At 40.9% G+C, this 27,631-nt stretch overlaps 3 protein-coding genes across 4 annotated transcripts; all 3 read left to right on the forward strand.

Moving 5' to 3' along the window:
- Window positions 1-2,309: 2,309 nt before the first annotated feature.
- Window positions 2,310-6,835, forward strand: GJA9 (gap junction protein alpha 9). The gene is made up of 2 exons (XM_074555393.1): window positions 2,310-2,473; window positions 3,511-6,835. Exon 2 carries the CDS (start codon window positions 3,532-3,534, stop codon window positions 5,062-5,064), a length of 1,533 nt encoding a protein of 510 aa, XP_074411494.1. The 5' UTR covers window positions 2,310-2,473; window positions 3,511-3,531; the 3' UTR covers window positions 5,065-6,835.
- Window positions 6,836-7,996: 1,161 nt separating this feature from the next.
- Window positions 7,997-13,305, forward strand: MYCBP (MYC binding protein). 2 transcript variants are annotated; one of them, XM_005492361.4, is made up of 5 exons: window positions 8,050-8,202; window positions 8,402-8,474; window positions 10,195-10,243; window positions 10,914-11,043; window positions 13,210-13,305. In XM_005492361.4, the coding sequence occupies exons 1-5, from the start codon at window positions 8,188-8,190 to the stop codon at window positions 13,252-13,254; spliced, it is 312 nt and encodes a 103-aa protein (XP_005492418.2). In that variant the 5' UTR covers window positions 8,050-8,187; the 3' UTR covers window positions 13,255-13,305. The 2 variants fall into 2 exon arrangements, with proteins under 2 accessions (XP_074411496.1, XP_005492418.2); XM_074555395.1 differs by lacking the exons at window positions 10,195-10,243; window positions 10,914-11,043; window positions 13,210-13,305 and adding an exon at window positions 8,681-10,188 and having other exon boundaries at window positions 7,997-8,202.
- Window positions 13,306-15,325: 2,020 nt separating this feature from the next.
- RRAGC (Ras related GTP binding C) lies at window positions 15,326-25,551 on the forward strand. Its single transcript, XM_074555394.1, has 7 exons — window positions 15,326-15,742; window positions 19,177-19,380; window positions 20,088-20,287; window positions 21,141-21,255; window positions 22,665-22,807; window positions 24,025-24,173; window positions 24,673-25,551. Exons 1-7 carry the CDS (start codon window positions 15,476-15,478, stop codon window positions 24,822-24,824), a joined length of 1,230 nt encoding a protein of 409 aa, XP_074411495.1. The 5' UTR covers window positions 15,326-15,475; the 3' UTR covers window positions 24,825-25,551.
- Window positions 25,552-27,631: the final 2,080 nt, after the last annotated feature.

A 27,631-nucleotide genomic window follows, 5' to 3' on the forward strand; every position in this document is an offset into this window, starting at 1 on the left:
AGAAAACTGTGGCAGTGAGTTCACGTTAGCCTGAAAACGTGTAGGACACTTCACTGATGTTTGTGCCTCATCTAGCTGTCCATTGTGGGTCAGACAGATGGCATTAGAAAATAAAAATCAATTGTGCACATAAAGTGCACATTATTGATGTATAGAAATGAAAAGGCCTTGATCTTCAGAGACAATTTCCATGATTGGAGGATTACTGTGACGTTTGACCCTAAGCTAAGAAAAATCAATATAGTCATAAAAATGTAGAGAATGTTTTGCAGTGAATAAAAAGCCAGTGAGGTAGCTTCAAACCTGGAAGAAAAATTAATAGCTTCTCCATACAACACTAAATTACTAAATTCTGAATGTTGTTATAAACAGTTTGAGTTGCAAGCTGTCTAACTAAGGTAAAAAGCAGCACCAACACTATAAAATTATCGTTGGCACTTGAATTTATTTTCCCTCGTGAGTTGTCAAGTTGTCATTTAACTGTAGTACCATTTTAAAGAGATAATTCATCCTGGAACACTGTGGATTGTTATACATATTTTTTTTAATATTAAGGTTTTACAGAGCAAGTAAATCACCAACCATGGCAGCTCAGCCTCACCAAACACTTCAGGTTTTCAAACACATCTTCACAAGCAGGCAGGTTGTGTGTGTGTGTCTGTGGATCACTTCAGCAGAGTTAGAGGGTTTTATTAATAACAGATAAATATTTAGAGACCTACTTTAGGTACTCCAGAGAAAACACGTGTTTAGGATCCTGCTTTAAGTTCTTCACAGAGATGGCTGGCTGCAGACTGCCGGCTTGCCACGATGACTGAGTACTTTCAGGCAAGCTGTCAAGTGTGAAATTGGACATGACCTATTGACTGCTCTTCAGCACCAAATTAAAAGATAATGATTAGCTTTTTAGAGTTCTCAGCAGAGGAAGCTTATTCATCTTTTACAGGGCATTTGAATCAGAGCTACACTTTTGCAGAGTGCTGATGAGCATCACCTAAAAGAACATTATAGTGCTAGATTTGCATCTTAACTCATATTGGTCTTAGCAATGGACTTGCAATTAATACCAGGCATGCCTAATGAGGCTGTGCCCTGCTAATGCTAATGCTGGCTCCAGAAAACATTTTTGTACACAAAATAGACATATTTATTTCCTTTTTCCCTTTTGTAAAATAAGGTATTTTTCCCTCCCCACTGCCCAACATTTCTTAATGTTTAGAGTATTTGAAAAGGGTTTCCCCAGCTTACCGTCAGTACACAAAATGTTCTTTGAGACCAGACAGTCTGTGTGCTCTTTTATAACAGAAAATATTTCAGCCTGTTCTCCCTATTTTCCCTGCTGAGGTAATGCAGATGGGTAGCTTAAGGTCTGGATTAAAAATGGAACTTGTGTCACTGAGTCAGTTTTTATAGGCTAGATATAAGTATCACTATCAATAAGAATGACATCTTTAGTATGTCTGACATTTAAGACAGGAATTATAATGATTTGCTCCCAAAAAGAAATACTGAATTATATGGATGGGGAAAATAGAGTAAAACCATTGTCTTTTTTAAAGACATCAGCATGACAAGTAATATTGTCTCAGGAGAATGGAAGAGAAGTGCAGAATCACAGAATATATGAGATGCTGTCTGTGAGCAGGGAGTGAGTCTGGAGTAACCAAAAGTACATCCACTGATTTTTTTTTTAATGTCAGGATTGTGGTGTTAAGCTGTAGCAGGAGAACAGACTGCAGGAATTTCCAGTGAGAGTGTTTGGGAAGATTTACCTTCTTCTGCACAGGCAAGCTGAGTGTCTGCTGCTAGTGAGATACGTGAACTAAAACATAGTCTGAAAGCTCTGTTTTATTTATATGAGGCTGGAACTGTTCCTAAAACTCAAAAGGTGCTATTGAGGCAAAAGAGAAGATAATCTCAAAGAACTTAAAGGTGCATAATTTTTATTTCTAGCTTTTTAAAAATGAGAATCTTTTACTGTTCATAGTTAAATTATGCTTGGAGCAGTAGCAGATTGAACAAGAGATCAATTTTCTCCTCCCTTCAGCCCCGGCAAATAAAAATTCCATGTGCAAAGCTCACACTCTATTTGCTACTGTAGCAAAATAAACTGCTTAAATGTGTCAATTTACTCTCATAGATGGAAGATGGCAGGGGCTGTAATTTTTTATTGGACGTCGCAGATGTTTAGTTTTACATATTTTTGTGAAGAAAGGTATGTTTTATTTTTAATTAATAATTTAATTTGTTTCTCTCTAAAAAATGCTTAAATTGCCTATTCATATACTGATTTGCAAAAGTATGTTCATGTTTAGAAGGTTTAAAATAAATATTCCTCTATGGACATCAATATTGCAACCATAAGATTCCAGTTTCTGTTGCCTTGTTAGCACTTCTGTTTTACAGGGTGAAGATGAACCCCATTTGAAGAGAAAATGCTAAGCTAGAGCACCTTTATCCTAAAAATACCAAAGTAAGATATTATTCTATTGAATTGTGCTGTACATACAATGAAAAGGTGTGTAGCTACAAGTGTTTTGCTTGTCCCCACTCATAAGAAAAATTGTGATACAATTGTGTATGTATACAATAACATAAATATTGAAAAGGAATTTAAAATTTTGACCACAATGTTTCTCCTGTTGATGGAGAAGCAAACATATGAAAGAAAGGTGAGATGTACAATTACACACATATGTTACCAGTTTATCTGTGTTCAGATGACAGCCATTTAGGAAGATGCTGGTAAAGAATTTTTGTGTAAATAATTTATTTTTCAAAGAGTTGTGGCCAAAAATAGTAATGCTTGCCACTTAGGCACTCTATTCACTATTTCAAATGCAGGTTTCATTGATCAGAGGAAGTGAACCAATTACAGCAATTCTATTTATTTATTGGTGACATCCATAAACAAAAAGCAAATGTCTGCACAAAATGATATGCTTTAACATGTCATTTTAATTAATATTGACATTTCCATGAGATGATTTACTCCCTCTTGAGCTCCTTTATATAACCAATTTTCTCTGTGAAACAGTAATTGGACTGCCATAATTACAGCTGTGACATGGGGCTTGGAACATCCAAAAATGAGGACAAGCAAATATTCCTGTACCTGGATAAGTGACCTAAATACAAATGTACTGCTCTCACACTGTTACTGATGATGTTCAAATGGATCACATAATGCTCTTTAAATCCTGCTACAAGTCAGGCATTCAAGTTTCCACTGATCTGATGCAGACTGAGGGTGTTTAATATCTTGTAGTGATGTTTTATCAGGATGTTAATAATAAATAATAAAAATAAAGCAGGCACAGGCAGATGATGCAGTTCTCCATCTCATAGGTGAAAGAAAATAATACCTAATAATCAATGAGCAGTTGGTCATGTTCCCATGGCTACAATGTGAGATATGATGGTTTTCCCAGTGTTGTGTTTTTCATAATATGTTAAAGAAAGAATGCAACTTTTACAATCTTTGATACTTGTTTCTCTCATACATTTTAGTGTTAATATGGCAGAATAACCATGGGAGACTGGAATTTCCTTGGAGGCATTTTAGAGGAGGTCCACATTCATTCCACAATTATTGGAAAGATTTGGCTCACTATCCTCTTCATATTTCGAATGCTTGTCCTTGGAGTGGCAACTGAGGATGTTTGGAATGATGAACAATCAGAATTTATATGCAACACTGAGCAGCCTGGCTGCAGAAATGTGTGCTATGACGAGGCCTTTCCCATCTCCCTCATAAGATACTGGGTCTTGCAAGTTATTTTTGTGTCTTCCCCTTCCTTGGTGTATATGGGGCATGCCTTATACAGACTAAGAGCCCTGGAAAAAGAAAGGCAAAAGAAGAAAGCTCAGGTAAGGGTGGAACTTGAAAGCACTGAATTAGAAATGACTGAAAATCGTAAAAGACTGGAGAGAGAGCTCCGGCAGCTGGATCAAAGGAAGCTGAACAAAGCACCCCTGAGAGGCTCTCTGCTCTGCACTTATGTGATACATATTTTCACAAGATCTGCAGTGGAAGTTGGCTTTATGATTGGCCAGTATCTTCTTTATGGTTTTCACTTAGATCCCCTTTATAAATGTCAGAGAGACCCATGTCCAAACACAGTTGACTGCTTTGTATCTAGACCAACAGAAAAGACAGTGTTTATTTTATTTATGCAATCAATAGCAACTGTATCATTGCTTTTAAATATTCTAGAAATTATCCACTTAGGATTCCGAAAAATTAAAATGGGACTCTGTGAGCAGAATAGAACCAAAGATGACTCCGAGAGTTTCTACATAAACAAATCTAAGAAATACTCTGTGATACCACACTCTTCTTTGGGAATATCCACCACCCCTCAGAAAACACTGCCTTGTGCCCTTAGCAATTATACCTTTCTGATGGAAAAGCAAACTGACACTATTCTCTACCCAGTTTTAAATTCTCCTTCTATGTTTCAGTCTGTGCCAAATAACCTTACAGAAAGCAGCAGCAATTACACCCATTGCAATCAGGAAAAGAAATCTCCAAAGAAGAGTCCAGCTACAAATGCTTTGGACAATCAGACTCAAAATGCTAGCACAAATAATAACGAAGGCTTTCTTGGGGAGCTTTGGACTGAGACACATCATGCACAAGAAGAGGCTGAAAAGAAACATTTTCTTGTTGATCCTCAGAATGCAGACACTGCTGCAAACATGTACTTGAGAAGCTTTGCTGAGATGCCATCTCAAACTTCAGTGCAGCCTGGTACAACTTTTCCTGGTACCAGTTGTAGACGACAGGCGGTGGTTGAGAGCACAGCAGCACCAACAAATTCTCTTCCAAAGAGCAGTGACAGAAGACAAAGCAGTTTCAGTGCAAACAAAGCCCCAATTCCTTACAATGCTGATGGAAAAAACTCCAGCCGACCAGACACTTCTGATTCCATGGGGGTGGTGAGCTCAGAATCCACACAAAGCAGAAACTGGAACAGTCCTAAGCTTTTCTCCCTGTCTAGGCAACAGTCACTGTCAAGCAATGCCAGCAGCAGGCGTGCCCCCACTGATCTTCAAATATAACATGAGCTAACTCATTACTGCACTAATCAATGCTGGGATAATTCCTGAGCACAGACACAACCCACACCTGTGTGTAAGTGCAACTAAATAATTCAACTTTAACCAGCTCTTTACATAGGTAGAAAAGTTGTGTAACTCTTTGAATAGTAGCTAAGTAATTTTAAACAGTCTCTACTTCTTTGTAATGAAAATGTGGCATAGACTCAGTGTGTAAACCTCTACACTCCAGTTAAAAAGGAAAAAATACATCTTCCCAATCCACATATTAGGAAAAATTCAGGCATAAAATCACAGGTGATACTATTTAAACTGAATAAAAGTAGAAGACAAAATTTGCAGGCTAAGGATATTTTTTACAAGGATCAGTAAATCAAATTAGGCTAAAGATGCTCTCAGAGGAATGTATTGGTAAACATGTCTCTGCCTAATCAGTCTGAGAATTCAAACAGACATTTGGTAGCTGACCAAAAGCAGAATGTCAAACTTATTCCACTGTTCAAACTGTTGTAAATACAAAGAGAAAAAGCATTTACAAGACAGATAATTAATTCTTTGGCTCCATGGTACACTTTTTTTTCAGTGTATCGCCAGTGACTTCCTCAGCAGAAAAATCAAAGTGAATTTGTTATAGTATACTATCAGAATTCAATATATCACTATTTTTTAAAAACATAATGAATTACAGACATGTTGTGAGCTTTACTTTTGCCATTTTTTATAACACTAATAAGATAGCAAAACCAGAAACCAAGTTACTGAAATTTACTAATCAGATATTTTGAATTTCACAAACCAGAAGGCTTACTATGGAAAACAGAAAAAAACCCCAAAACCAAAGACAGAGAAGTAAAAAAAGCAAATATGGTAGTACCTCCTGATTTCAGTTACAATGTCAAAAGATATATAAAAGGTTTATCAAACAGTAAAACTACTCCTTTTCTGTTTGTCTGTCCCCCTAATTCTGATAAAATCTTAAACAAAGCTTCTACCTGTTTAGGAGGAGCATTTGTATTTATGCTTTTTATAGGGATAACAAAACATTAGGACATTTATCCACTTGCTGTTCAGGCCCATATGGTGTAAAGGAAGTTCCATGAAACATCTTGAAATACCAAAGGAGGCAAAGATAAGCAAAATACTATGGTACAATTTTAATCAAACTTTCTATGTATGAGATACATTTATTTGAGTTGCACAGCACTGAAACACTGTAAATACTTGCTGAGGTGGTCCCAGCTGGAATGCATTGGTGTTTTTATGTGTATTTTTTACTGGCAGATTTGACATACTGTTCATGTACTGAAAACAATAATTTGTGAGATATAGCATAATGATGTTATAGCACAATTAAATTCTTGAAGTGCACTGTCATTATGCTTACCAGACAGCCATGATTCACTGAAAACTTTATAATACTGGCAAAAAAGGAGCCAGAAAACCTAAAAAGCTCTTTTGCTTGTAGCAGTAACATTAATTTGGACCCGTCCACATAAGAAATACACACAAGAACTATTAAAACTATTCATTGTAGATTTCTCTCCAGTATTTCTCTCCTTTTCATTTCTATGTGTATACATAAATACAGCCCTGCATAATTGTGTTTACACTGTAAAATTGAAGGTTGTCTAATATACTGGAATGCACATTACTGTATAGTGTGACTTAGGCAAGTTAATGCTGCTGCTGTGCTTTAATTCTTGCATTTCTTGATGCATCAAATTCTGTGAACAATAACTGCTCATGCTTGATTTGTATTTAATCTCTCCATAATAAAAAGCCTAGTATTTAATGCACTCTGTTCCTGTTGTCTAATTAATAGAAAGCATTTAGATGTTCATGTATGGGATATGACATTTGTGGTTTTTTTTGTTCAAGACAAGTCAAAAAATAGTATTTATGCTGCTGTGAGAGAAATTTTATTAGCTTTTTTTATGTCTGGACATGAGTCAAACATTCTTTTAAACACATCACCTTCCCAAATGAAGAGTAACTACTGAAAAATAAAACCATTGCAGAGGAGCATGGAGAAAAAGTGTGAAAACTAACATCGTATGTGCAAGATCATTTGGTTGGTCTTTTTAAATTATTTTTTTATTTCTACAATAAATAGATTTTATCTGTCAGCGTTTCAGAGAAATAATCAGGTATAACTGCTTCTGTTTGTTTTTATTTTTTTTTTTTAACAGGCTAAGGCAAAACACTTTCGACGTGAAGATTTCAGAGCCTCTTGGGTAGGCAACTCTGCAGCTGCTGCTCGCTGCAACTTCTCCTGTGATTTCAGTCAGCTGCAGCTACTGACATTTATTAATCAGACTCTTTGAATTTCAAAAACCACAAACCAGAGTGTTTACTATGGAAAACAGAAAAACTCCAGCGACCCTCAGGACAGCTCGGAGACGCTCGGGCCCGGTCACGGCCGGACCATTACCGCTGCCACCGCTCGCCTTCTCCGCGGGGCGCTCCGGGGCCGCGTGTGGCGGCGTCCCGGCCAGCGCAGCCCTCGAAGGCTGAGCTCAGCAAGGAACCGTCCCCGGCGAGGAGAGCAGGGCACAGCGGGACGGGGGCCAGAGCCGCGCAAGAAAGAGGGCACAGCGCCGTCACAGCTTCCCCCTGGGCGGCGAGCGAGCCGGCGAGGCTGCCCCGAGGGGAACGAGGGCGCCCCGAAAGGGAACGAGGCCGGCCCGAGAGGGGCGATGTCGCCCTGAGGGGACCGAGAGCGTCCTGAGGGGAGCGAGGCCGCCCCGAAAGGGAGCGAGGCCGCCCCGAGAACGAGGCCGCCCCGAGGGGACCGAGAGCGCCCTAAGGGGAGCGAGGCCGCCGCGAGGGGAACGAGAGCGCCCTAAGGGGAGCGAGGCCGCCCCGAAAAGGAGCGAGGCCGCCCTGAGAAGAGCGAGGCCGTCCCGAGGGGAGTGAGGCCGCCCCGAGCGGAACGAGAGCGCCCTAAGGGGAGCGAGGCCGCCCCGAAAGGGGAGCGAGGCCGCCCCGAGCGGAACGAGAGCGGCGCGCGGGGCGCGGCCCCGGCCGTTGCCGCGGCGCCGTCGCCGTGGTAACCGCAGGGAAGCGCTCGCGCCGTTAAAGCGCAGGGCGCAGGCGCGCGGCCGGGGCAGGCGCTGTGCGGGTCAGATGGCGCACAACAAGGTAGGGGGGAGCGCGCCGGCGTGGGCGCGGTGCCGCTCTCCGTGCCGGCTGCGCGGAGCGGCGGGCCGCCGACCGACACCGGCTCGGCCCTTCGTGCCGCCTCCGCGGCGGAGAGCGGGACCGGCCTGTGCCAAAGGGCCGCCTCCGCAGTCGAGGCGGGGCGCGCCGCCGAACTGACCGTGTGGGCGTCCTCCCTCAGGCCGCGGACTCCAAGCGGGAGCAGTTCCGCCAGTACTTGGAGAAGTCGGGAGTGCTGGACATGCTCACCAAGGGTAAGTGTCCGGCTCGCGTCGTGCCGCCCCGGGGCCGGCGGGCGCTCTTCGGGGGCGTTGCGGGCGGGTGCGGTTCCTCTCACGGTGTCCCGCTCCCGCGGAGCAGCTGCCGCCCCGCACGGCGGTGCCGCGGCCGTCCCTCGGGCTGCCTTGCCGCTCTCCATTGGCTTCCCGCCTCGCCTCGCCGATCGCTTTTTTCTCCTCAGTCCGGCGAGGCGGCCGGCAGAAGAACTCTCCTGGAAAACTTGGTGCGGCGTGGCCTGGAAATGGAGCCCGAGGTGCGCGGCGGGGCGGAGCACGGCGGGAGAGGGCAGCGGGCCGCCGGAGCGGCGCCCCGGGGCTGCGGGGCGCTCCGGCCCCGCGCCTCACTCACCGTGTGGGGGGCAGTGCCGGAGGTGCGTGCGGAACGGCAAGGCGGGTCCCTTACCCGCGCCGGGTGTGGCGGAGACATCTCTGCTTCGGCCAAAGTGCTATTTTCAATGCCTGCTTTTGGTTAGTTAGTTTATTTTCTTTCAATGGGTGCTTTTCGTGAAGTTTTTCTACAGAGGAAGTTAGTGCTTGCGATGAAATAACAGCAAATGTTCTCTTAGAAAAACTTGGTTTCATACCCTTTATTGAATGGGACTTACTTTCATTCATTCTAGAAAAAAGCACTAAGTTCTGGATTAATGACTCCATATCAAACTGAGGATACGATAATGCTAAACTTGACACATGTGACTTGGTATCTTTGAAATCCTTTTAAAACCTTTTTGAGAACCTTCCAATAGTATGTACCAAAAATGTGTTAATATTGAAAAAAATTAATATTCTGCTAATATTGCAAATATGCTGTTTAAAGAGGGAGCAGCAGATCTAGGAAGTCAAGCGAATAGCTACTGCACTAAGACTCTTGGCCTGGTGTGTGAGTACCATTTGATTTTTCAATCGCAGTACCATCCTGTGGGATGCAAAACAAGTCTCCCAAACAGCCTAATTTTGCTTTTAAAAGTAAAAGGAGTTAGGAGTAAGTAACTTACCTAACTAACTTAGGAGTTACGTAGCTGAAAACGAGTTTGGCTGTGTAGTGCAGACATCTGAAACTGGCACGTGGCCCCTGTGGGGAGCAGGGAGTGCTGATGTTTGGGAACTTCCTGGGTATTCATGTGACAGTCTCCTATTATGTTGCTATGTACGTGGCTATTTTTATTTAAATTGTCGGGGTATTGCTGCTTTTGTCCTGCGGTATTGGCCATTAGAGCCCCCATCCTTAAAGATTATCAGTGTCAGCCATTTAGTAGCTATTTAGTTTTGTAACTGGATGCTCAATGGAGGTTTGCTGTTCTGCTGGAAGTTACAAAATGCCGATGTTTTGTGGTTGAGAGACGTAGCTTAAGTAGAATTTTAACGAACGCTATAGTTAGAATTTCAGGCTGACTGGCAAAAGCTAATACTAGGGTGCATATGGCATATGTAAAATTTTTCAGGTTGTTTTGTGTTCTGTGCTAGAATAACCAAAGACTATGTGGGGTTAGGGATCAAGAAAACTCTTCAGCTGTTGTCAGGTACAATGTTCTGTCCCCTCTCACACAGCAGACCTGTTGCTGATGTCAAAGTGTACAGGAGAAAATCTTGATAAATGGAAAAATGCAACATGTATGCTTTCTTACTGCTGGTATGTGTTTTAAAAACTTAGAGCTGCATGAACTTCTTGCAATTGTTGAATATTTTCTATTTGCAGTGTTGGTAGCCTTATATGAAGAGCCAGAGAAACCAGATAGTGCACTGGAGTATCCTTTTTCCTTGCTGTAACTTATTTATTGAGGCTTCATGCACAGTACTGCTTCGGACTCATGGGTGGACTGACATTGCACTGAGAACGTGACTTTATCAATGCATTTTACCTAATAATTACATTTTCTTAAGCTATCAGAGTCTGACAGATGCAGGGGAGCTGGGTATTTCAGAATGCCAGCAGTTATGGAGCTAAGTTAGAGCCATTTCAGTGTTAGGGACCTGCAGCGTTAGGTTTGAGCACCTGCAGTGCCAGTGGGTTCTGGAGTTTGCTTCTTCACGCTTCCTTTTTATTGTTTTTTGTTTGTTTGTTTTTAAATACATGAAGAAAAGGGGAACTAGCATATTTTGTTTCTTGCTGTTTTTAAGCAGCCTCCATTTTTGAGTATTGCTTTTTTGTTATTTCTTTTAGTTCTCCAAAAAACATCTGCCATTAAGAAAAGAAGGGGGTAGTAACCCATAAGAATTTGTACTGATATCTTGTTTTTGTTTGTTTTTAAGGAATATGAATTTGAAAAGCTTTTATTTTGGTAACTTTTTTCCTGTAATAACCTCAATGGTTTACTGCAATTTTGACCATGTGTACTGCAGTGTTAACTTCAACACGGGTGTTAAAACTAAAATGTAGTTATACAAGTGAAGAAATACTTAACATCTAAATATCAGTTTTCTGAAGCATCATCTGGGAGCTTCAGCTCCTGAGAATCCGGAACTAGAAGCACTTCGCTTGGAAGTGGCAGAGATGAAAGAAAAATATGAAGCTGTGCTGGAAGAAAATAAAAACCTGAAAACCAAGGTAAAAGTCTACTTGGTGTTACTCTGTAGTTCCATCTTATACAACAAGAAAAATATTTTAATTACTTAAATAGAGCTAACTTTTTTCCATTAGAGTAACTGATAGATGTTGTTGCATTGTTTAGCCTCATGACTGAGAAATGCTGATAGAATTCATTGTAGTAAAGATTTATTATTTTTTATGGAACACTTCTTATAGAATATAACAGAAAATATTGCTAAACAAGGGATTTTACTTATTTAGGGGAAGTGTATCATGTCCAATACGTTGTATTGAGTCTTTTCAGGATGTGTTTAAGGTATCTGATATTATGTAGATCATGCTTTCAGGACAGTTTTGAAAAACAAGTATCCAGTATAAAGCCTTTCAAAAGGCAGCCTGAAGGAGGAATATTATGTATTACTTTGTGTCACTTGGCACAGACTTCCGCATGGCAGGATCTTACGCAGGCACTTAGATCCGTGTGGAACAATAATTTGTGCCTTTTACTTAAAGTGACCTTGGTATTTATGTGAAACAACAACGAATCTGAAGTGCTAGCTGGGGCAGGGCTGCTCTTTCATGGGTCTGCAGGCTGGCTGAGAGAGCTCTGAGATGTGGACAGCTTTCTAACACTGAAGAAGGAAACCTGTGAGATGCTTAAAATGCTGGTAGCTTATGTGCCACTACAGGTTCCCATGCATTTGTTAAAAGAGGATGGTGGCTGTTACATGTGAATACCCCTGGGAGACAGGGGTATTGTTTTAGTTCTGTGAGAAAGGATTCTTGGCCATGACCCCTTTGTATTTCTTGTCCAGAGTGCCATCTTGCTGTCCTAGTAATTCTCCTTCTTCCCCATTACCCGTTATGAGTCCTCAGCTACATTTGTTATTTCTTACTAGGAAATAAGGCAAAGAACAGTTTTAGGCAGAGTAGCAGTAGACCAGCCACTTGTTTTAGCAGACTTTAAAATACAGCTAATAATAAAAAGACAGATAAGAGCAGAGTAATCTGGGTCATTGTTTAAAGAAGTATTTTCAAGAAGTCAAAACTTGTTGCAGGAAAGTAAGCCTTTTGGAATCATGTCCTAGAACTCCTTCTTTACATATTTTCCAGTATTAGTGTGTTTTGTTTTTTCCTGTCCTTTCCTCTACAATGTCATGCCCATGATTCTGACATACTGTAAAATTCACATAGCAGGGAGAACACTACATTCTACTGTAGCAGGCCTCTAACATAAAATACATGTCTTTTTCTGTGCTTTTATTGGTAATTACTATCACACAGCTGTCAGATATTCATGTGTGTTGGGAGGAGGACAGGAAGTCAACAATCAGGACGTTGGTAGAATAGAAAACTGACTTTGGGTTGTGTACTAGTAATCCATTGTAGTAAAACCTACAATAATAAAAAAAAAAATTTAGTGGTTCTTGTTAGCAGCAGAGTGCTGTAATTTACTGGTGCTAGTAGGAAGGAACACGTGGATTTTTTTATTTTTAGTTTTTATTTATGATTTAAAGTTTTATTTATATGTACTTTGTTTAATTTTAACCCACTCTGCAGTTTGCAGAGAGGAGGAATCTTAATTGAGTAAACTGAACCAGCATATTTCAGAGAGATGGCCATAATTCTTGAACTGTTTTTGAAGCTTGAACTAATCTTTAATGCCACTGAGGTCATGAACAACTTTGTATCTTTCTTAGATAGTAACTTTGCAAGTTAAGGTCATATTTAAATATGGAGTTGCCCAGGCTATGCTCTCCAGAAAGTATAATGGAAGCTGAAATGATTACAAAAAATGCTGTGTTGGATACTATTGCAATGAGAATCACTGTTTCATTGAATCATGTTTCAGTGAAAGCTTATAGTACCCCAGTCATTATCAACTGCTATTTAAGATGAAAGCATTTAAAAACTGCTAGATGTAAAACAGGGAAAAGTTGAGGGCAAGACAAATGTGCTTCAAAGTGCATTAAAAATCACCTTGTTATGGCTGTGTGGTTATGCAGTGTGAGAAATGGATGTTTTGGGGAAGGGTTACTTTATTGCCTGACTTGAAAATAGACTTGCCTAATAATGTACAAAGTTAATGGAACAAGTCCAGACCATGTATTTTCCTTCACTTCTTAATTTAGAGTGTTACATGAAATATTGCTACTAACTAAATTCCTCTCTTTAAATCCACAGCTGGCTCAGTATGAACCACCTCAAGAGGAGAAGCATGGTGAATAACAGTAGTTTTTTTCTTTATTGCCTTGACTTAATAAAGGGCTTCCTGAGAAATGCTGTCTTGTGTGTGAACTCTGCATTGTCTACTTTGTTACTTCATCATCTTAGAGAAGGAATTCATTACCATGAGCACGCTGATGCCTTGGCAACTGCTGAGTTAAGCATGCTGGCCAAGGTTCTTGCTTTCTGTGTTTAAGAAAAGATGACAATTATGATTAACTTTTAGATAACTGTGCTTGACTCTTCTGAAATGCAAAGTAGTTATTCATAAAAAACTAAAAATAAAAGTGATTATATTTTAAAGAGCTGCATTTATTTCCTACTCTAAAATTAAGTATTTTAAAGGCAGCTGATGACAGCAAAAATAAAGGAAGGGGGAAATGAAAGCAGTAGTTGTCTTATGTATTAGATTTATTGGCTGTTAGTCTGCAAAACCCATCCTAAAAATGAGGAAGCTAAACTATATTGAAAATGTGGCAAGATGGATCAGAACTTTTGTTAGTCATTGTAATCAAGGGCTAGTGAATGTAATAATTGCTTACCTTACTATTGTATCTATTGACCTGAATAGACCAGAAGAGAGGTAAAATGAGGGGCAAATATGGTTTTATGTCTGTAAAGCATTAATTAGGGAAAAAAAACTGCCCTGAACCAACAAACCAAAGCCAAACAAGAAAAGCAAAAAAAAAATTTCCCAAACCTCAGGAACAAAGGACAGAAGAAAGTCCCTTTGAATGTAAGCTAGAACATTGAGCATTAAGTTGCACCATGTGGAAGCAGGGAGAGGGTGATGCTGTGGGCAAGGTGTTGCTCAGCTGAAGGTGTTTCTGATGAATGAGACTGACCTGTCCTGCTAAGGAAGCAGCAAGGCAGGTCAAGGTGTTGGCCCAGCCAGCCCAGGGCATGGACAACTGACCTGAGCTCTCGGTGCCTGGCAAGTAAACCAAACTTAGTTGTCATAACTGTATTTGCTTCCCTCTGAAAGCACTTGGATGTGACAAACCTTAAATTAGGATTGTGATGAAATAACAAAGATTTGTTAAAACTTCAGCTGAGTGCCTGCTTGCACCACAGCTGCTAGAAGAAAATTATTGACTGTTAATGAAGACTGTTGCTTCACAAGGTAACCTTTTCTTACACAGCTGCTTTGGCAAAAGCTCCCCTGCTGAAATCAGTGCGTGTGATTTATTAAAAATATGGACATTGATGTAGTACTGATAGCCACCTGTGACAGACAGAGACTCTAAGAGTTTAGAGTTAGAAAGTGAATGTTTATTGTGGGATAACTCCCAAATACACTCCAAGTTTACAAGTGATTACAGAATCCTTTTATCTATCCAAGTATTGACTAGCCAAAATACAAATGTGTATTCATAACTTTGGTACATCCCATTCCCTGCTTTGTATGGCAATTAGTTCAAAAGCTATTAAGCATGCATAGTTTGTTCCTTGAAATGGGTCAGTGGTCCCAAAATGAGGAAGTAAATGAAGTCTTCCTCGTTCTGACCTTTCTACCTTTTGAATGCAAATATGACAAATGCACCCTTGGTAGAACTCCCATTCCTGTCTTCAATTGGTTTCACAACAGAGGAGGCCTACAATTGTCTTATTTCCTAAAAGCTATTTATGAGTTCCTATATTCTTCATTATAAACCCAACTAACCAAACACTGTGCTGACAAGCAATCTATTATGAGTTAACTACTAAATCCTAACTTCATCAAGGCCTACCCATTATTTTGATTAACTCCAGTAAAGCTTCTCTCTAACTAAAACCTCTTAAAATTTTAGCTCCTCTAAAATCCCTAAATTCTTTAAAGTTTATGTCTCACCTCTGCTGCGAGTGGTGCGCGCCCCCGGTGCCTCCGCTGCGTCCGGGCGCACCGAGCTCTGCGCGCCCCCGGTGCCGCCGCTCCGCACGGAGCTCTGCGCGCCCCCGCTGCCCGGTGCCGCCGCTCCGCACGGAGCTCTGCGCGCCCCCGCTGCCCGGTGCCTCCGCTCCGCCCGGTGCCGCCGCCCGGTGCCGCCCCGCCCCGCGGCTCACGTGCGGCAGCGCCGTCAGGTGACTCGGGTCGTCTGACCGGAGCGTTCCCAGCTCGCTGCCGGCCGAGCCAATCGGCGGCGCGCAGCCTGACAGCGGCCAATCGGGGCCGGGCTGGGCCGGGCGAGCAGAGGAGGCCCCGGGACGGGCGCTGGCGGCTGCGGGGCGGCGGGCTCGGGCGGACATGGCGCTGCAGTTCGGCGGGGCGGGCGCGCCAGGCACAGCCGAGGAGCCGGCGCTGGTGGGGGGGAGCTTCGGGGCTGCGGACTCGTTCCCCAAGGACTTCGGCTACGGGGAGGAGGAGGAGGAGGCGGAGCTGGAGGGAGGCCCGGGGCCCGGTGGGCCCGGGGGCGGCGCGGGCGGGCCTGGCGGCGGCGCGGGCGGGGCGGACTCCAAGCCGCGGATTCTGCTCATGGGGCTGCGGCGCAGCGGGAAATCTTCCATCCAGAAGGTGAGGGGCAGCCGGCGGCTCCCCGCCCCTGCCTGCCGCGCTGCCTCTCCGGCGCCGAGCTGGTTCTCCCCGCCCTGCCGCTCTTCGGGCAATTTCTACTTTTTGTTGTGGGCCCGTGTGGCGAAGTTGGAGCGACGGGAGCCTCCTCCTCCTTACAGACGTTTGCTTTCCAGAATGGACTCTGATCATCTGCCCTAGAGAGGAAGGTTGTGTAGCATAGGTTGTAGCCTTTGTATTTCTTCACTTTTAAGGCGTAAAAAGTGAAGACGCTGGTGTGAAATTTATCACGAGGTGGTTTTTTACGTGGTGCAGGTGTGTGGTGTTTAGCTAGTGCTTCCATTTGGAAGGCTTGAGCCGTTGTTTTGCCCTTTGATGCTTTGAGAGAACTTCTGCTTTTGTGGGAGCAGAAAGAGCCTCTGGTTTCCTTTAGAGCGAGTAAACGAGAGTCCCTTGGCAAGGAGGAAATGCAGCAGTTCCGGTGCCTTAGGTTTGTTGGTAGCTTTGTGAAGTCACTAGTGTTTCTTAATAAAAATAAGACAAAACTGACTTTTGATTTGCGAGGTAGCTCGCTGGAATTGCAGCAGTCAGAGCAATCCTTGTTCCTCAGTGCAGATTTTGTTTGCAGTCCCTCCTGTGAACTTTGCATAGGTGATGTTTTTATGGGAGGATGTTACTAGTGAAATGCAGAAGTCTCAGCTCTAGACTTAAGGGCCTCAAATTTGTTTCAGATGCAAATGTGAAAACCTACAGAGATTTCTATAAAGTTTTGGTGCAGAGAAGCCTTTTTGGACATTGCAGTATAGAAGGTATGCATCTGCTCCTTTTAGCAATGTTGTGCAGGCTGCTTGGTGATCCAAGACTGCAGTAAACCAATGAGTTCTGAGCTGACTTCAGCCTCTGTTAGTGAGAAATCTTTTCCATTGTGCTGTGCTGAAATCCAGTGGCAGCCTGGACTGTTGTTGCTTTTTATTCTTATCAGTTACTCCCCATTATTTAGGTCAAATGCTCCCACTGTACGTGCAAATATTCTGCTTTCACTGAAAGCCTTTTTTCTAACTATTTTAGTCATGTGAATGGTATTCGTTGTAGACTCTTATTAGAGATCTGATTGTATTATCCACTTTTGAAAAAACTGAGCCCTAAAAGCTACAGGAAGACAGGAACTCCAGATTACAGATAGATTTCAGGACATTACAAGTCTCTTTATAGAAGTAGCTTTTGGACTTTTTTATGGTAGTCTTCAGTTCTTTGAGGGCCTATCCCAGTAGTTGTATAGGAAAGGAAAAGTGTAATATTGAATATGCAGTAAGAGGACATGGAATTTATCTTTTGCCAGTTACCAATCTTGCTTAGGAATCAGAAGTTGTGATTCTGGTACCTAGGAGCTCATTGTGATGCTGCCTGAGCAAAATGTAATATCAGGAAATTTCTTATTAACAGTGTCCCTGCTCTTAAATCTCTCTAGTTCAAAAATGGGCCAGACCCAGCCCCAACCCTTCTGTCTGGGCACCAGCTGATGATCCCCTTGCCAGAAAATAGGGATATATGCTAGATAAATTCTGTATTGGGGGAAGCATTGGCTTTGTGATTATCTAGAAATTTCTGTGAAAAACATGATTATTAAATAATTTCATGCTTCTGCTGAGAGCAGTATTGACAGGAGATCTCTCACAAAAGAAAGAACCACAATCCTGGGAGGGACTCTTTTTTCCCCTTTGGTCAACTGGGTTTTCCATACTGGTGTAACCTATTCATGTTCAGTAGCAAATTGTAGGTAGATTTTGGGAATGCAGTGATTGCTTCAGTTCATAAGCAAATTTCTGTGCAGACTTGCATAGCTGGACTTACTGTACTGATGTAATAGGAAACTGGAAAGAGTTCAGGTGGAGAACATCAATCTGATGAAATGTGCTATTTTGGGAAAAAAAGGAGGTGACAGTGTTGCTTCCCAGAGACTTATCAGCTTTAAACTGAACTTACTAATTCTGTCCTGCTCTTGTGGGAGATGCTGAGTCCCAAAAGAAATGTTGATTTCAGAATACTGTAAAACTCTGCTGCAAACCTTGAAGAATGCAGTGCAGCTGCTGTTTTTCTAGAAGTGTTCTCCCTACAAATGTCCTGCTGTTTAAAACCTCCTTTAGACCCTGGCCTCCTAACATGTTTGTCCCCAAGGAAATAAATTCTTTCCCTTGGCCTTAAAAATCTAGGCTGAAGTAATACTTTGAACCTCAGTGAACTGTACTAGGTGTGGAGCTGTTTGTCTTGCAGTTTTTTTGACAGTCTGTTGCATCAGGTCTCTAAAGGATGACTTCTGTAGCTGTCAGAAACATTTGAAGAAACCAAAATTACCAAGTTTGCAGTCACTATTATGAAGTTTTTAGGTTTACAAAGTGCTGTATATGAAGTTTGCAGTCCCTATTGTGAAGTTTTTAGATTTACCAAGAGCTGTATATGAAACTTCTTTAATTTTTGCAGTCCTGGTGTATGACTGATTGTTTGGAGTAACTTTCTTGTCTGGTTGAGTTGCATTAGCACAGAGTTCTCTGTTGGCACTGGTTGGTTTTGCTACAGGCTGCTTGTGCTGGTTCTCTACAAGGAAGGGCTTAAAATCCCAGTGGGGCTTTTTGAGTTGTGGCAATGAGTCTGTTTATCATTATGCAGTTGAACTGTTTTTGCCAACTGGTGTGAAATCCTTCATCCTTTCTTTAGGGAGCTTTCACAGGAAGTCCCACCTCCATCAGAGGAATTATTTACTGTGTGGATGCCTGAGCCCTGGAACAGGCTCCCAGAGAGGGTGTGGAGCCACCCAAGAGCTGTCTGCATGCAATCCTGTGTCTTGTGCTCTGGGATGACCCTGCCTGAGCAGGGAGCTTGGATCAGATAACCCCACTGTGTTCCTTCCAACTTCACCCATTCTGGGATTCCCTACTCAGAATGAGTTAATAGATGGCAAACTACCTAAAACTGAGGTGTTGTTTTTGTACTCTTCTGTTGTAGCCTAGGAACCATCTGATTATGTTGTGTTTTAACACTTGACACCAGACTAAAAACAAAGTTTCCTTTAGGAATTTCTAAGACTGAAAGGGAAAGTATTAAAAGCTTGCAGTTATTTATTTAACTGGCTTTATGCCAGGTCTGAATAGAACAGAATTTGAAAACACTGTGCTAGCTTTGCAGGGAAAGAAAGAGTAACTTGGATGTCTTTGTCTCCAGCCAGGAGGGTTATTTGTGAAAATGTTTCACTGTATGCAGTTGCCTGGTTTTTGTAAGGGGTAGACAATTTCCTTAGCTGATATAGAAAGCTGTCTATTTACCTAAAGAAAGCTATAAATTTTAGAATGGGTAAACCCATTTGTAAAATTCAAGTCACAAATCTTTCACTAATTTCTTTTAATAAGATAAAATCTAGATTGTTATTTGTGTTCTTCTCACAGGTGGTGTTTCACAAAATGTCTCCCAATGAGACTCTGTTCTTGGAAAGTACCAACAAAATCTACAAGGATGATATTTCCAACAGTTCATTTGTGAACTTCCAAATATGGGATTTTCCTGGACAGATGGACTTTTTTGATCCAACATTTGATTATGAGATGATCTTCAGAGGAACAGGTGCTCTAATATATGTTATTGATGCCCAGGTAAATACAAATCACAAGGAAGTTTTATTTTTACTTTGTGTGTGAAAGGAATGATCAAGAGGCCAGTAATTTATATTTTTAGATAAGTTCATAAGGCTTTTGCTGTGTATGAAGAGATGCATTGGCAATCTGACTTCTGGTGTGTGGTTTTGTTTTGGTGAAGTGACTGGACATATGCTGCTGGTGGAGAGAGTGGGAAAGGGCTCCTACTCTGAACTTACCTGTCCTGCAATAATAGAGAGAACCTGCTTGGTTAGATAGTCTGAATTATTCCTTTTTTCTGCTCTGGAGTTCAATTAATAACACACAGTTCAATTAATAACAGCTTACTTCTGACTTCAGATTCTAGTATTGTTATACTGGTATCTGGTAGCTTCTAATCAACCTAGGATTTGCACCCTGGGAGGTTTCCTGGTTTTTGGGACCATCTTGGGGATCTCTGCCTTGTGCTGGAGTTGAAGTGTAACCCACATTTTGCTCTGAAGTCTGGTTTTGTGTAGCTGAGCCTTGTATAGCTAATGAAAATTAATTAATTAAAGAATCTAAGCTGCTTGGATTTATGACACACCAAGGTATTCTCTTGTCCCATACTTCTATTTAGTTACAGAAGGTGAAGTTCTTGCACTGCAATATTTTGTCTTTGTGCAGAATGGAATAGTTATCAGGCAGCAACTTTGTCATTCATTCCTGCCAAAACTGATTTACAGGATGACTACATGGAAGCTTTAACAAGACTCCACATTACAGTTTCAAAAGCCTACAAGGTCAACCCAGAAATGAACTTTGAAGTTTTTATTCATAAAGTTGATGGTTTATCAGATGACCATAAAATAGAAACTCAGAGGGATATTCATCAGAGGGCTAATGATGATCTCACAGATGCTGGGCTTGAAAAACTTCACCTTAGGTGAGTTGAAGACTCTGGCATATGTGATTCATGCTGTTGCTGATATGCATACAGATTAAAGGCTTTGAGATGTAATACTGGAACAACTGCAGCAAGATCTGGGTAGTTTCTTATTGAACTAACTTGTATAAATAAGATTGCTGAATTTATGCACAAGCCTCAGCTGTTAGGCTGACTGAAAAAGAGGCAGGCTGCTGTATCATATTCCAATCAACTGATTTATTCCTGCTCAGTGATAATTGAAAGTTTCCCTTTCAGTGTAACAGATTTGTGCATGTGGGCTGGAGGGGCAGGGAAAGAGAGGGGAACCTCTCTGCCTTCTAGTCCTGACTTGCACTGACTTTTTTCCCTGTGATTAGTATGGTTGACTCTAAAAGCTCAGTCTGTTAGTTGAGATTTGGCTCACTTTTAAGGTATTTTCTACAGACACCTTTAAAACAAGCTATCTTTTCTCTGGTTTTGTTGTTCTTTTGATTCTTGTGGAGCCAGTATCTAAATGTTAATGTGAAAAAAGTGGAAGGCCAGGAATGGGACTGGAAGAAATCTGATTAAGCATTTTTACACCTTTGTGATAAGCATTGTGCGGGCAAAGTGTATTCTAACAATGCTCAGATTTTTATTTTTGTTCTCCCATCTCTCAAGGATGGGAAAAATCTGTTCCATGTGTACTCCAGCTGCTCAGAACTTTGATTCTTTGTGCAATGTCCAGACATATTTGTGATAAAGTCTTCCCAGGCAAAAGTGGCAGGCCTGAATGTTAGAAAATGTAACTTTAACATTTCTATTACAATTCTGAAACACTCTTGAATCTTCTTTTTCTTTTTTCTTTCTTTGCCCTGCCTCCTCATGTCAGCTTTTATTTGACCAGTATCTATGACCATTCAATATTTGAAGCCTTCAGTAAAGTGGTACAGAAGCTCATTCCACAGCTGCCAACCCTGGAAAATCTACTTAATATCTTCATATCAGTAAGTGTTCATCTCACAGAACTTTGAATGAAATACCCAGAATGGTAAAGCAAAGTCCTTCTGCTAAAGATTGCTGGCTAGATCTGCCCTTGAGAGATTTGGGTGGCACTCATGTAGGTGTCCTCTGGCAACCTGGTTTTCTATATTAAAAGCTCTTTACCACAGCTAAATTGTACTGGTGTGTGCTTTGTGGGCTTTCTCTAAATATTGACCAAGTGTATTTTGCCTGGTTGTAGCAGCTGATGGAGGTTTCCTGCCAGCAGGGTGTACTGATTACTTTGCTAAGGCAATTGGTAGTTTAATGTACTGGCCAGAGATTTTTTGATAATATGAACTTGGCCTCAGACTCAGCTGTCTGTTTCATATGACCTGTGAGACTTTTCCCCTTTTTCTCTTACGGAATTGGGAATTTGCTGCTCTATACTTTCAATCAAATAAAATACCACCCTAGAGACAAGGCCATCTCATTTAAGTTGTCTGTGAGGCTGTTGCAGGCATTTGGACAACAAAGAAAAACCCATTTATATCCAGGAGGAGCTGGACACTTAGACATGTCACCCCATCCTACCATTTAGTGCTTGTTTGGTAGAGCACTGTTTGTAATAACCTGCCCAGTGGATAAAGGGTATGTTGACCTTCCCCAGTGCCATGAGGATGTAATCTTGATGCCAAAAATTTTCTGGATATCCTCAGGACACTGTCCTGGGTATTCAGACTAGCTAGGAAAAGATAGGGAATGCTTCTGGTGCATAAATAGACAAGAAGCTTTGCACAGTGGTGTATGTATGATAAATTGAACCACAAAAGGCTTCTGAACTTTGGATGAGCATGTGCACTTCACCAAAGTGCTCAGGTACAAATGGCATTGTGCTTTTCCATAGTCATAATGGGTTTTTAACTTCAGAAGCTGACTTAGTTGCTCTGCATGTTAAACTGCATGGCAAATGCTTCATGCAGAACCTGAACTGCCAAGATACTGCAAGCATAAAATTTAAGAGTCAGCACACTGCTATGAAATATCTCTGAGCTCAGTCCCTTAGGAGGATGTGAATTCTGGCTCTTCTGGAGTTAATAGAAACACAGAAAAGGAAAATTGCTGAATATGGATTCTGGAAGCACAGTAAAATGTAACCTTAATAATGATTAGTTAAATAATAAACTGAAAAGAATTGTAACAGAGTCCCCAATTTTATTTTTATCAGCTATGTGATGTTGATATGTACTATGGCAACAAGAGTATTTTATTTGTAAAGTGAATGCACTAAATCTTGTATCTGTCCGAAGCCTCAAAATTGCTTATGTTTAAACCATCTTCTGCTACTAAGAATGTGAAAATGTATTAATTCTAGTTGAGATTATAAAAATGCAGTTATTTAAAAAATTCATTCAAATTCTTTCTCTTTCTGAAGAATTCAGGCATTGAAAAAGCTTTTCTCTTCGATGTAGTCAGCAAAATCTACATTGCAACAGACAGTTCTCCTGTGGACATGCAGTCATACGAGTTGTGCTGTGACATGATTGATGTAGTCATAGATGTTTCCTGTATATATGGGTAAGTTCTGAATACTCTTAGGAAAAAAAATTCCTCAGAAGGTGTAGAAACACCTGTAGGAATAGATTGCAAACTGTGCAATTGGTGCTGGCTTTGTCATGCAGCAAAATGCTATCAATTGGTCTTTAGAGCACATTGGTACTGTGAATAACTAAAATAAATCCAAATTATTTGGCAGCATTTATACTTGGTTTGTTTCCCTCCACTGATGGCCCTAGACAGCTATGTAACATTTGTAGAAATTGTGTTTCTAAACACAATTTACACAAAATATTCGAAAATACACAAGTATATATTCTTCTATATATGTATATATATACACAAGTATATTTCAAATACTTTACACAAGTATTTGAAAATCTGAATACTGCTGTGTCTGGTTTGGCATGGTGGAGCAGGTACATAAATACCTGTAAATAACTGGGGTCAATGGCATGCCATAAGTGTAACTTGCAGTAACATTGCTTTGAGATTTGCTCTAGTCTGAACAGAATAACATTTGCCAGATAACTCATCTGCTGCTGACTTTCTATGAGAGATGCACACAGTGCTGATACTTCACAATTTACACCAGAATTATATTTCACACTGGATTTGAGAAGTGGTTCTGAAGAAGTGATAACTTATGTTAAACTGTAGCCTGGCAAATGCAGTGCTACCAAGGAAATACCACAGCATTTCATGGTCTGTCTCCTGATGGGTTGATCCAGGGTTGTGTAACTGTTTGTTTTGGGGTTTTTTTCAGGAGTGCTTAGAAGTAACTTGCAATACACCATTTGCTTCTATATTAATTTAACTAACACTAATAACTTGAAGCTAGAAAACAGTATGCTCATCTTTTATGTAAATGCAAGCTGGTGTAGCTTAAGACCAAAAGTGTCCTGCTCCATTTTGCATCCTCTGCCCCAGTCTCACAAAGGAAGCCTTTATATTCATTTACCCCAAGTAATTTCACTGAGCTGTCACTCCAAACATCAAAAGAATTCATGCTGGTAGCTTGCTCTTAACTTTTCATTTGTGATAGTCAGTATGTAATGAAGGCCTGAGAAACTGAAGTCTGATAATGGTCTTACTCACTGGGAGTATGGAGACCTGCATTGCAGGTTCTCCACTTGCTTAGCTCAGTATGAGTAATATTCTTCTAACTGCATTTAACAGCTGTTTGTCTTGGAAGTTACATGTTAGATGATGCCTTGGGTTAACTTGTTCTTTTTTAGGTTAAAAGAAGATGGCTCTGGAAGTGCTTATGATAAAGAGTCAATGGCAATTATCAAGCTCAATAACACAACAGTCCTGTACTTAAAGGAAGTAACAAAGTTTTTGGCATTAGTTTGCATTCTTAGAGAAGAGAGTTTTGAGCGCAAAGGTAAGAACTTCCCTGCCATTGAACAGCCTTTACCTAATATTTTTTATCAGCTATAAAATATGAATATGACTTTAAAAGTCACCTTGATTTTTGTGTGACTAAATTTGTGTAGTTTCTTATGGGAGGAAATTTTTATTTTTTGGAGATAGATCTAATGAGGTCGTTTTTTTAAATTGTGAATCATCACTTTAATCACTGTCCTGCTGCCAAAATGACTTGTGTAGCTAACATGAGTTCTGTCTCTACCATCTGTTCTAGTGGGATCAGTGGTATGGAGCCATGGGCCCCTTACCTACTGTTTAATCATGAATATACACCTTGCATTCCAAATTATTACCTGAGACAATCCAAATAAATACTAACATCAGTAAAACTTTGTTAAATCTTCTAAGTCCAAATTTATACTAAATAATTAGCAAAACACCTATTTGATCTTGATTTTGAAGCTGTGTTTACATAAATATGCCAATCTGAGCGCAGTTTTTCCTCTCCTCGCCAGGTTTGATAGACTACAATTTCCATTGCTTCCGCAAAGCCATCCATGAAGTTTTTGAAGTAGGTGTTGCCTCCCACAGGATCTGCAACCATCAATCAAGCACCTCAAATATGAAAGCAGTGACTCACAATGGCACACCTAGGAATGCAGTCTAGAGGAAGGCTAAAGACCTTGGGTAGACTTGTCAGCTCTTCACTCCAAAGTTTTGTGGAACAAGAGAAGAGTAGTCTGAAAGCCTGAAGTATGTTTCAGAGAAGAGTGGTCCTAACTGTGGAACAGCAGATTGTAACTCATGTTGGGCAACTGAAACTACTGTGAAAATACTTTGAGGCCAGTGGAGTTAGAAATGCCAGTTTGAAATCAGCTGTATTGCAAATGCAGTAGGTTTTCAGTTTGGAGTCCTCTTTTAACAGTCTGTGTCTGACTGATTGCCTGGTCAAAACTTACAAGCAATTGAGTTGGGTTTTGTGTGAAACACTGAACAGTCACTTGCTTAACTTTTAAAATTTTTTTTTAAATTAATCTGTAGAATATCCTCTTTTGCTTAAGTTTACCTCCTGTCATGCAAAAACAAAATTGGTGTTATTAAGGCTTGTGAAACTCAAGCTTTTTGCTTGCTGAGGCTGGTCTCAAATCATTCCATTAAGTAGTTCTTGTTCTTGCTGGTGTGCTCATAGTTCTCATGAATTCTGTGCTTGTTAAGTGGGTGCAAGATAGAGAGCTCTGTTCTAGTGATCATGTGTTTGTTTAGAGAACTGACCTGGAGCTTCATTTTGAGAGAAAGTGATACTTTGCTTTCAGACCACACTTCTTGGTATGTCCCTTTTGATGGAAGGAAAGGATTAAAATCAGAAATAAACTACCTGCTCTCTTTTGCAAAAACATGGATGTCATAAATCTGTGTGATTAATCCTATTCATGAAACAACTGCATGGCTAACTAAACTGAAATGTCTGCCATCTGTTGGAACAAAGCAGCCACTTTCAGCTATTCCCAAGCAAAGAAATTACCAAGTTACTGACTTTTGATGGTGGATCTTTCTCCACTCTCTGACTGATAATCAAGACAATTCCTAGCAAAATGTCTGAGGGTGTTATCTGTGCATGGCAATTAAGTTCACTGTGCCATAATTTACTAATAGTACTGGACTTTGGAAGTACATTGATTCTGTACTATGACAAACACCCTCTCGTTTGTCTCTGTGCAATCTGACTAAAATAGTGGTTTTTCTGATTTTGTGAATTCTGCTGACTTTCATACTACGGGCAGTATATGTGAATTCTTTAATTTATTGGTATTAGTAGTGCAGATGTCATTCTGTACACCAGCCTTGCTGTGCAGGAGGCTCAGCCACTGGCCCATAAAGACCTTGCCTCCTTTTACCTGTCCCTGTGTGTGTATAGGTGTTGCAAAGCCATTGGACCAACTATACAAGTCCCACTATAAAAGTTTCTGCAAGAAGAACCAATTGGAGTGATTTCTGCAGCTGGTGTATTTATGTGGTCAGAAATAACCTTGGGACTGCTTCTGTGCTTATAGAATGAACTTCCATTGATATATGTAAAAATGAATATATACATGCATTAACATTGGGGTGTATGCACATTCTGTGTAAATGTTTTTTTTTTTTACAGCAGGAAACTGGAATTCAAGTGCTCTAGGTCTGTTCTCTTAAATGTAGGCTGAGCCCCTTTTTGCTAATGGAACTGTAGAGCTCTTTTTGAGGGAGTGCAGTGGGCTCTTAAGATTGGGTTTTGTAGTTTGCAAGCACTATCACAGTTCAGATTCTGAAGGTAAGAGGAGAAGTAATTGGCAAAATAACAGGAAGAAAGAATCCCCATTTGTGCAGTGAGTTTTCCATGTTCTAAGTACATGCATATGTTCTCTTTCTTTTCACCCACTACAGGATTTTGTGCTAATAAAATGAAAAAAAAAAAAAGTCAAACTGTAACACTATTATTTCTGCTTGTCTTTATGGACAGAAGTCTATAAAGGCCTATGTGGTTAAGCAAACTTTTAAAAGCAATGTTATTTTTATGGTATACTTTAAAAAGTTAAATACTGCATTCCCATTTAGTCAGCCTTAGCTTTCATTTTAATTAAAAACTGTCACAGAACTAAGCTCTGAAAGTTAAATTTGTTGAAAGTTAAAAGAAGTATAGTAATTCTTTAATTTAACTGAACTAAGATGCTGTTATACAAGGAGAGTGTCAGTAACCCATTGCTGCTTTAGTGAATTTTTGGCTTCTGAAAGCCAAGGGAGGAGGAAGGATAGGAATTAGGCTTTATTTTCTTCCTTGTGCAGGAGCTTGTCTCTCCTTGCTGTGCTGACCTGCTGCAGGGAGAGGTGCTCTTGGAGAAAAGGGAAGGCAGTATCACAGTATCTCCAATAAAGCACTGAACTTGCAGAGGAAACCATCAATCAAAGCTTCACTTTTCTGCCTTTTCCCCCTTTTTCCTCCTCTGAACCTGTAGTGCTGTGGATGTTCTTCAATATTTTTTTGCAAACAATTGAGGAGCTGTGATTTTAAGGAGAAGAATGGTGCAGACAGGGGAGGGCACAGGCAAAACAGTAACCCATCTGCTGAGAGAAGGAATCAAATTCCTTTCTGTTGAAGAATAAAGCAATTCCTTGCAAGGTACCTTTCAAAGCTTTGCATTGGTGGGCACTGGGGCATTGCTGATGACTGGCTGAATTTCCCATTGGCAATTATGCACAGGAGAGGGATGGAGGGAAAGGCCAAGCCCGGGAAGAGGGGCAGAGCAATGTAGACCCAAAACTCCTTCCTCTCTGCATCTCTTGCTCTGTATCTCATGAATAGTTGCTGTCCTGTTGGGGAAGGTGAAACAGGAGAGCCTTATAAATATGATCGCCTGGCAAAAGATTGTGAGAATATGGAAACTCTAAGCGAGATTGAAATGAAAGCAAGCTTTGAGATCCCTCAGTTACTGAACAACTGGA

The sequence above is a fragment of the Zonotrichia albicollis genome, chromosome 20 (genome assembly GCF_047830755.1).
Source record: "Zonotrichia albicollis isolate bZonAlb1 chromosome 20, bZonAlb1.hap1, whole genome shotgun sequence".
NCBI lineage: Eukaryota > Metazoa > Chordata > Aves > Passeriformes > Passerellidae > Zonotrichia > Zonotrichia albicollis.